Source organism: Lampetra planeri, chromosome 30, assembly GCF_965212315.1.
Source record: "Lampetra planeri chromosome 30, kcLamPlan1.2.h2, whole genome shotgun sequence".
NCBI classification, from domain to species: Eukaryota; Metazoa; Chordata; class Hyperoartia; order Petromyzontiformes; family Petromyzontidae; genus Lampetra; species Lampetra planeri.
This window is the reverse complement of record NC_136136.1, coordinates 6,744,875-6,755,307: the sequence shown is the minus strand read 5'-3', so window position 1 is coordinate 6,755,307 and position 10,433 is coordinate 6,744,875. Positions and strand designations below refer to the sequence as shown.

Genomic DNA, 10,433 nt, shown 5'->3' with positions numbered 1-10,433 from the left:
AGTGGCGCGGCGGCACAGCACCGCGCGCGTGATGACGTCACGGGTCAAAGGCCGCGGGTCAGAGGTCGCGGGAGGCGCCGTTCCAGCCGCACGTAGCGGAGCGAGGAACTATCCCCTCAACAATCCTCACAACAACAACAACAACGACGACGACAACAAGCGGATCAATTAGCCCCTCTGTCGGAGCGAGCGAGCGTGATGGCGGACAGGGGAGACGACAAGAAATTCGCCGAGATCCCGAAGGAGTCTGTGCGCGCCATGGCCGAGGCCGTGGGGCTCGCGGGCCTCAGCGAGGCGGCGGCCGCGGCGCTTGCCGAGGACGCGGGCTACCGCGTGCGGGAGGCGGCGCAGGTAACGCGGGCACGCGGCAAAGACAAAGACCTCCCGTGTAGCCTCTAACAGGCTGTAGGGGCAAGTGCTGGCCAACACCACGCTCGGCCCGCTTTGTCTCCCTAGTGGCGACGTTTACACACCGCAGCAGGTACTTATTTGAGGCTGAGTCGACCTAGGGGAGGCCCAGGACCGGTTCAGATAAGCGTCACCGGTGTTGCCTGTTGAGCGGGAATCGAATTCGGGTGGTTGGGTTCGTAACGCAACGCGCTAACCACTACACCACCGCTCCCCAGACACTGACTGGCACGCACTGGTAGACGTGGGCTTGCACACCTTTTGCCGACCGTGTACCCCTGCCTATGCTTGCAACGCAATGTTCCATCGTGTACAGCGTCTAAATACGATTGGGTCTCACTCACCACGTTGTGCAGAGAACGCTTTTCGTGCAGTTGTCAGGTGTTTAGCACGCGGAATGCACGCGTGGTGTCGTAATGATGATACAATACTCCCGTTTAGCGGGCGGTGGTTGGATTGCACATCGCCTGTAATCCGCCTGTAAGCGCTGCGGAGGCAGCAGCAAGAGGGTTTGTGGATCACCGCGCAAATGTTGTGAAGGTCCCTTCCCCGTGGGCGTCGATGGAGTGCAGTACAGCAAGTGGACTTATCACTGTATGTTTCCATCTGTACGGGGCTAGAGTGTTGCCCCCTCGCACCGCGTGGGTTAGCGCTGGGTGCTCCGGTTTCCTTCCACTTCTATAAGCACTCGTTAATTTGCTGGAAAGCCAAGAATTGCATCAGACGTGTACAAATAAATTATCCAGTAGAGGAATAGAAGTGGTAGCCTTCCGTAGTGTTTGAATGAATCGGTGACGTTTGCATGGTATTGAATTTACCCTTGGGGACGAACATATGAGGTCGAAAAGGGAGCCCCCCCTCTCTCCTATTGCCTTGTGCATTTCGTTTGAGATTGATAATTAAAATGTACCGTTGCACGTGTGTGCGGTTACATCACTTTGCGTTTCAGAAAAGTTGCCAGTTCATGAAGCACGGGAAACGCAAGAAATTGTTGGTGGAGGATTTCAATCGTGCACTTCGGTGGAGCAATGTGGAGGTATGACCACGACACGTTAGAAAGCGTCATAATGGTTGCCAAAACCTTCATGCAATGCGTGCTTAATGAAATTCTCTTGACACTCGAGACGAGCATGGGACGAATGGAGGTGTGTGGGTTCGGTGCGATTGTTTTTCGCAGGCGGTGTGCGGGTTCGGTTCGTCTGAGCCCATGCCCTTCCGCTGTGCACGAGAGGGAGAGGTGTTCTTTGTGGAGGATCGTGAGGTGGCTCTTGCGGAGCTGGTTCTGACCCCACGCCCACCCTTCCCCTGCGCTCCGAAGCACATGCACGGTCAGGATGGGCTCATAGTGTGATCCGTGGTCGCTGTTTATTTCTTTAAATGACTGCTCGCGTCTGTAATTTTCCTCCAATATATTTGCCTAGCATTGGTATGCCCTAACTGGTTTTGCTCTGTTGTGTATTTTCTTGGTTGTGTTTCTTATCATATTTGTTTGATATGGGAAGTTGGCCATGTGTTTTTCATAAATTATCGGTATACTGGTGTTGTTTTTGATGATTGCTTCTGTTATTACTCTTTTTTTTATTGCAGTGCATTCTCTCAATTTTGACTTCAAAAGTCAACAGTGCTTATCCACAGGTGAGAGTCATCAAGAGGCTGATTAGTTTCCTTTTCAAACATAACGTAGTTCAGTGGCTGATTCCATCTATGAATTCACACGTAGCGTACACCACATTGTCAGGCATGGATACGGCTTGTGCGTGTGATTGTATTCGTTTGAACAGCACATGCATTTCCTGGCATTTTACTCTCACTTAAATTTTGATATTAAGTATACTGCGGTGATTTAGTTTTTGCATGCACATTTACAAACCACCATTTATGCTCTGAGGAAAGTTTTGCCTGAGTCCACGAAGCCGTGGCTTCATGCTGTGCCCATTTCCCGATGGTGACGTTGCTGCGTCTCCTGCAGTGTCTGGTGGCCTGTGCGACGACATGAGCCAATACTATCAGCAAGCTGCACGGGCCATCCTGGGCTCCGACTTGCCGCTCATGAAGGTCTGAAGCATCTGCTCCTAACCCTAACCCTTCAACTTTGTAATTCTGACCGAATGAAACTTGTACCTTGAGGCATAAGATCCACAATCTCCCTATAATACCCTACACTCATTCGTAATCATAATTGCCACCAACAGCTGGTATTATGTCCGGCCTTACACATTGTAGCCTGGAACTAGTTTATCTTCATTAAGCGGAATTTACAGTGGTTATACACTCACCACTCTGACATTTGCAATTTATACCAAGTGACGTCATAGTCCTATGATATTAACTATAAAACAACTTAAGTGCGGTCTTCTGGGTTGGGCTGCGTGGAGAGTATTTCATCTGTCAAGATTTTGCCTCATGCTGCTGCGGGCATCTTCAATTCCACTCCTGAAGATGCCTGCTGCAGCGTAATGTCTCGTTGGTTACATATTTTACACACGTGTTCCGTGTCAGTTTTAACACCAATGTATTTTGTGGTTCCGAAGTGGTTATCAGTGCTTAGGGGCATCTTTTTTTTTACTGAACTTTTCAATGGTTTATTTTGTAGATTGCACTGCAGGACCTGCAGAAAAACCCGAAGATTGCAGCACTTCTGCCTTATTTTGTCAACTTTGTCAATAGCGTAAGTATGACGAAAATTGAATGAATGTTTTTAAGTAATATCATAGATTATTAAAATACACTGACGTGTATGTACATAGTTTTATACAGTCGATTAAAACTAGTAAATGTATAACTCCTCCAAATGGAGTGAGATTTATTTTTTAAACTCCGAGCGCAAGCACAAATCCAAAAAATGGAAAAGAAAAGTTTATTTATTTTTCCAAAAGCACACACGGCCGAGTGCCGGAAGCTCCATGCATTGCTTGCGCTCCGTGGACGTGCGCAGGTCAAGTCTGTTTCCCATGACCTGGAGCAGCTGAACCGGCTGATGTTCGTGGCGCGGGGACTTGTGCTGAACCCGTGCGTCTACCTGGGCGCGCACACGCAGAGCCTCGTGTGCAGCGTCATGTACTGCATCTTGGAGCCTCTTGCCGCCTCCATCAACCCCCTCAACGACCACTGGGCCCTGCGAGACCTCGCCGCGCACCTGCTTGCGCACATCATCGCGTAAGAACCGCACTTGCGCACGTCACGCTGCTCTTGTCCCACTCCGGTGCGGTGTATGCTGCGTGCTGTGTTATTAGCTTCGGAATGATGGTATGATGTGGTTGGTGTGTGCGGCGTGCAGGCTGTACAGAGATGTAGTGGTATGCGTGTGTGTGTGCGTGCGTGTGGGAGCGGTAGTGTAGCGGTTAGCGCGCTGCGCTATGAACCCGGTGACCCGGGTTCGATTCCCGCTCACGGCCAGCACCAGTGGCGATTATTTGAACTGGTCCTGGACCTCCCCTAGGTCGACTTAGCCTAAAATGAGTACTTGGTGTGGTGTGTAAACATCACCACTAGGGGAGACAAGGGCGGTCGGGCGTGGTGCTGGCCACCCACCCCCTGGTGTACTGTTCCAGCCTTCATTGGTGCTCGCTAACAGCACTTGCCCCTACAGTCTGTTAATGCTATACTGGGGATCTTTGTCTTTTTGTCTTTGGTGTGCAGGCTGTATGGAGACGTGGTGGCAGGCCTGTACCACCAGGTGTTGCTCACACTGCAGAAGGTCCTTGTTGACCCTGTGCGCCCTCTCTGCTCACATTACGGAGCCGTCGTGGGGCTCAGTGCCCTTGGATGGAAGGTAATTTCTCATGCTCTGATGAATCTACCTGGTCATTATACACAAATGTTTCAGTGCTATACCTCCGATACAAGCACGTACTTCAGGAGAACACGTGCCGCCACGTGATCCCACGACGGAATCTACACGTAATTTTGGAAAGTAGCGGTGTTGGTCGTGTTCAGGTTGTGATAGTTACGAGAATAGATTGTATTATTGTAATCGGTTGTAATGTAATGTAAACACTTATTTAAGCAGCACAAAATCGTGCAAAAAATATTTCTTAATGTGCATTGCTGCCTCGTTGCACTGTGCTCATTAAATTGATATTAAGGTATCTCTTAAAGTGGTGGTTGAACTCGAGGTGTTTGTTCTTGAGTTTGTCCGGTTAGGCATTGCTCCACCCGACAGGGCCCGCATTTTGATTAGCGCAGTCGACTGTAGTTCATAGTCGGGCTCGTGGAACAACAAGATCGCCACCACGAGCAGCAGATCACGAGCGTTTCCGGTCATTGGCAGACAGGCGGGTGTAGCTCCCAACAAGCAGCGGGAAGGTGCCACACCATCAAGGCACTTGTAGACGATTAAGCAGAGTTTATACTCGGTATGTCTCTGTTACGCATGTTGCTGTTGATGTGAATTCACTGGTATACACAATACACGGTTCATATGATGTTTGTACGGCGGTACAACGTGCCTTCGGTGCATGGTGACACGGGCATCTATCGTCCTTGTGTAGGCGGTGGAGAGGGTGTTATTGCCTCACCTGCACACCTACTGGTCCAACCTGCAGCCGGTGCTAGATGACTGCTCTGTCTCCAATGGTCAGGTGAAGGCCGATGCTCACAAGGTCTACGGAGCCATCATGGTGAGCTCTGCCGTGAAAGAAAAGCACTGACTGCAAAGATAAAAATTCCCCATATCGCCGTAACAGACTGTTAGGGCAAGCACTGTTAGTGGGCACCTATGAAGACCAACATGGTACGGGAGTGGGTGGGTGGCCAACACCATGCTTGGCCGCCTTTGTTTCCCCAGTGATAATGTTTACACACCACACCAGGTACTCATTTGAAGCTGAGTCAACCTAATGGATGTTCAGGATCGGTTCAAATATTGGTAACTGTTGTGAGCAGGAATCAAACTTGGATCACCGGGTTTGTAGTGCAGTCTGCTAAACACTACACTACTGCATTCCACCTTGCCAACCGCATGGTACGTAGCCAACCGCAGCACCCACTCCTGTGCCGCAAGGTTGGCTACGTACAGTGCGAAAGCAGTTCAACATACGCACATACATGTCCACTTACTGCATCTCATATATCAGCATGTTCCTGCTTTGTCTTGAATGTTAATTGTAAGATTTAATTGTATACAATTCTCCGCTCAGAAAACCCTGCTTGATTTCTGACAGTTTTTTTAATTAAATTTATATTTTTGTTATCTCTGGTGGCCAGACATTATGCACTGAAAATATAAATAGTGTATTCATAATTAAATTTGCATGTTTTATTTCTGATATTAGTTATCCATAAACAGTAGGGCAATTAGACCAATTCCTTAACAGTACTTGATTCTATCGTGATCAAAACTGTGGTGACAGCTGGACCACTTGTGAAAGCAATTATACATTGCAAGTTGTATTTATAAGGCATCTAAATGCAACTAGCGCACAATGCTGTACCGTCACAGTGGGCATGTTTCTTTTTTAGAACGAGGCAAAGTCAGTCATAGGCAGAGGAAAAAGTATTGTACGAGACCAAGCCACCATCACCTCTTGTGATCCTGTGATGTAATAATCCATCATTGTTCCATCTCCTCAGTGGACATCCTCTTGGACATGTTCCATTCCTGGGCTGCCACTAATTATTTTTGACCATTAGCGACATGTCCTGGCCCAGCCAACTCTTCACAACAGTGTGCATGATGTCATTAGCCTGTGTACATTATGTCACCCATCTGTTCCTCATTCTGGCTCTCAATGCAATTCCAAGTGTGCATCTCTCCGTACTTTATTTTTGTTCCCTATTTCTTTATTGTTAATGACCGCGTTTCTGAATCATGACTTGAAAAAAAAATCCCTGCGTGGATTTAGTGATGATTCGAGTTTCTGTCACGTTCAGGTCGCGGTGGAGAAGCTTGTGAAAAACAAGGTGGCTTTGTGTGAAGCGAGCGAACTGTCATGCGGGAGGGCCGCGACGGCGTGTGAGGTGTCGCCGTGCCAGAGTCCTGTCCCCAGCCTTCAGCCTGACTTCACGTTCGGGCCGGCGAGCCACCTGCTGGGGCGTGGCGGGGGAGGTGGGGGAGAGGGCCTCCTCCCAGCCAGCCTGCCTGCTCACGGTGGCACAGCATCCCTTCCTGCGCTCTACACGCAGCTTTACCACTTGTTTGGCGACGGCCTGGCGCTGCGTTTCGGCACTGGAGCCAGTTCTTCGGTGCCACTGGGCGACGACGGTTTAGTGGAAGAAGCCGCAGCTGCGCAAAAAGCGAGCTGCATGGCTTCTTGTGAAGGTGATAAGGGAAAAAAGAAGATTCTGCTCAATCTATGCTTGCAGGAGATGGCCCGAGAACGTGATGGAGGAAAACTCGAGCCTTCCAAGTCGCCTCCGTTCAGACCAAATATACTACGCAAATCAAAGTCTGGGACGCGGCAGCGGCAAGAGAAGGGAGGCCGGATGCGTGCTGCTTATGGCGTGCGGGATGTGTTTGAACAGCCTCTCCGGCCAATCTACCCTCAGCAAAGGCTACACGTTAAAATAGCTGGAAACCTCGTGTCAGTGAGTGGACGGGGAAGAGTGTTCATGTCAGATTTTCCACCCCACATTGCAAAACAGAGCTCCAAGTATGGCCAGAAACTTTCAGCCATTGGACGATTAAATAGGCCAGTCAAGAAGGCTTGCAGGTCTGATTTCTCCCTTTGGATTCCGTTGTAAGGAGGCTCCGACAAGACGCGTTTCAGTTGTTTGAAGAGAGGCGTGTGAAGAGGATGTAGAGAAGAATAAAGCAGCTCTGGCAGAGATGACACTAATGTTTACTACCCACTTACATTCTGCGGTGATGACTGCAGTGCTTGAAGAAATGCACACTGGCTGCGCGAAAGTGGGGTGACCTGATAAACATGACTTATCCTGCGCTAAATGGGCTGCTGCTGCTGCCTTGATGGGTCATCTTCATATCACATCGATCTTTTCAAAGGCTACTGGGGTAAAGCATATCCGAAATGTCATGGGCACCTAATATTCTACAGTTGATACGTTTATAAATTTGATGTTTACATATTTGACCTTTTTTGAAGTACAGTATGCATACTTGGACACGTGCGGTTTGTGTATTTACTTTCCGTGTGTAATGTGTGAGTGGCACACGACACAAACATTTGAATGTACATACCTTGGTTTTTTTGCCTACTCAATAAACCAACAGAGCAAAGGTCTATAAAGGTCGCTACAGGTGGTAGGGTACGTACAGAGGATGCGGTACGTGGTGGTGGTTCTTTCACAAGCTTGTTTGCTCGTCCTATGATGGAAGCTGTCATTCTTTCATATGGCTGGTGTAGATGCAGAGCAGCAGCAACAACGACAATTTCACATTTAGGTGGTCAAGTCAGATAATCGCGTCAGGAGCAACGGAGTTTATCGCTGTAATGTCTCCTTCGTATTTGTGGATCCGGCATTGCGTCGTTATATAGGGTTGGCTGTTGATGCCTCCTAACATTGTAACGTGGGGGATCGAGCTTTCTTGTTCTGTCCACGGGCCATCATCTGCAGAGGAGACGCTGCTTTTAGGTCGCATTATTTTCCTAGAATAGCACCACATTGAAAATCCTGGTGTAAATTGAACCCTACGAACCCCCGTGGTGAAGTATAGTCAAATCATTTACATGAATTCAAGATTTGAAGGTTTTTTTGGTAAAGTCGCGTAGGTAAAATAATAATAATAAATGAAAACAGCTCAATAAAATCACGACGTTTCGGAGGCAACACAAGTCTCCGTCTTCAGGTGGGACCGTCACAGCCAAATTTACTGTATCAAGTGAAGAGAAATCCAAGAGACAAGATCTTATATACGAGTTAAGGGGAGGGGGGAGGAGCTTATCTAAATGTGGCAGTCAGGGACTGGGAGGGTGGGGGGCAGGGCTAGAAGGGAAGGTGGGCGGGGCTAGAAGGGGAAGGTGGGCGGGGCTAGAAGGGAAGGTGGGCGGGGCTAGAAGGGAAGGTGGGCGGGGCTAGAAGGGAAGGTGGGCGGGGCTAGAAGGGAAGGTGGGCGGGGCTAGAAGGGAGGGTCCAAGTGAAGAACCTCCACAGGGGTTATGGCCGATGTCTGCCAAAATAGCAGCACTGTTAAACGCTGGGGATGTCAACAACTCGGTAAAATAGACTAGTTCCTGTCATTTACATGACAGGTACTACATGACCCGTAGAGTGTGGGGGGCGGGGGGGGTTACTCATCCATCCAGCAGTGGATTAACATAAACAGCTACGACCATTTATAATGGAATACAAAATACATATGCAGACAATACACGTTTGTCTTTCCACATAAAACATAGTTTGTTTACAAACCTATTTTTTTAATACAAATGTAGTGCAGTAGCGCTGGCTGCTGTATATAAAGTGTAACTACAAGATACGGCAGAACATACGTCAAGAGACGACGGTACATACGGGATATCTGGGCAAAGTTCATGGAGGGGGGGGGCATCTGGAAGCCCCGGGAACGTGCTGGTAGGATCCAGAAGGGGGGGCGTGGTGAGCGCGGATCAAGGCCACGCCGGGAGGATAAGAGGGGGGCCCCCTGAGCAAGAGCTCGGGGCTAGACAGCATGCCGACTGTTTAGTTAGTGCCGCCGACAACAGACGGTCGTGCCTGTTGAGATGTATATATTAATACAGGGAAGAACAATGTTCCACACTGCCCACCAGGGATTATTTAGCTGTCTGTCTGACTGACTGTCTGTCGTGCATAAATAAATATATAATACACACAGCTCTTTGATTGGTGGAGACCTTACAAACAGCTCTTTGATTGGTGGAGACCTACTGCCGGGTACGGAGAGGGGAGGTGCCTAAGGGAGGAGGGTTAGGGGAGGGGCCTAAGGAAGGGGGGAGTCAGCAGAGGGGCCTGAGGGGGGGGGGTTCAGGGGAGGGGCCTCTGAGGGGGGGGTCAGCGGAGGGGCCTAAGGTAAGGGGGGTCAGGGGAGGGGCCTGAGGATATGGAGGGGGTGGTCAGGGGAGGGACCTAAGGGAAAGGGGGTCAGGGGAGGGGCCTAAGGGGGGAGGGGCCTAAGGGAGGGGGGGGGGCGATAGTTAACGGGGCTGTCTGCCTAGCTACCTAAAGTCAAGTTATCTTTTATACATACAGGTAGGAACAACAGGTTCCACACTGCCCACCAGGGATTATTTGTCTGTCTGTCGTGCACGAATGCACTGTCCAACCAAGTTCCTACCTGCCCACTCCGAAGGAACGTGTTTCAAGTCAAGAATGTATATAACAGTGTGCACCCACGTAGGGTGCGTGTCGTCCCCATCGTGAGTAAAGAATAGAGATGCCTCCAGGTATTGCTGTCTCCGATCTGCGTCACCACACCAAACTTGTGTTTTGTTTACACATCCCATCAGCTACCACCGGCATTCGGGGAGTGCATTGCAATTTCAAGATTAAGCCTACGCTGTGACGTCATCACGTGTTTCCGTCAAGTTCAAGTTCAAGTTCATTTATTAGGTATAGCCCTGTGAGCCATTCAGCTCTTGAATCGGGTGCAACCGCAACAAACAAAAAACAAAAACATGAACAAAAAAACATCTTAAAGTGAATATGTGACTAAGTGCAAACAGAAAATCCAAGAAAAGACAGCAAAATATTGCAGAAAAAACACCGTACACCAACGCTGTGTGCAAAAATCCCAGTGGGATGCAAGTCAAACAACAACAACCACAAGACAGCTTAAATTAAGGCCATCAGTCTAACTCTGTACTACAACAAACAAACATGGCTAAACCAATACACTTTTCGAAATCACCAAAATAAAGCCATGAAAGCAATGAAAAAGCAATCATAGGAACTGTGACAGAATTTTCACAATAAATGGCATAAACAACATGTACTACCAAAACCCTGCAGCCATAGCTGGCTGCATGAGTCACTCCACCTTTAAGATCAGCACACTAAATCAAAACACAGGTCATACTTTGTAGCGATCATCCGGAGCGAAACATTTTATTTTAGGTCACTGAATAGCACTGGCAGCTAGGGGTGTACAACTCCTCTAGAGCAGTTTT

At 49.0% G+C, this 10,433-nt stretch overlaps 1 protein-coding gene across 1 annotated transcript; it reads left to right on the top strand.

Moving 5' to 3' along the window:
* The first annotated feature begins 27 nt into the window (after nucleotides 1–27).
* TAF6L (TATA-box binding protein associated factor 6 like) lies at nucleotides 28–7,595 on the top strand. Its single transcript, XM_078608579.1, has 10 exons — nucleotides 28–351; nucleotides 1,358–1,444; nucleotides 1,586–1,736; nucleotides 1,996–2,043; nucleotides 2,378–2,463; nucleotides 3,002–3,076; nucleotides 3,344–3,564; nucleotides 4,048–4,180; nucleotides 4,899–5,027; nucleotides 6,280–7,595. The coding sequence occupies exons 1-10, from the start codon at nucleotides 199–201 to the stop codon at nucleotides 7,087–7,089; spliced, it is 1,893 nt and encodes a 630-aa protein (XP_078464705.1). The 5' UTR covers nucleotides 28–198; the 3' UTR covers nucleotides 7,090–7,595.
* Nucleotides 7,596–10,433: the final 2,838 nt, after the last annotated feature.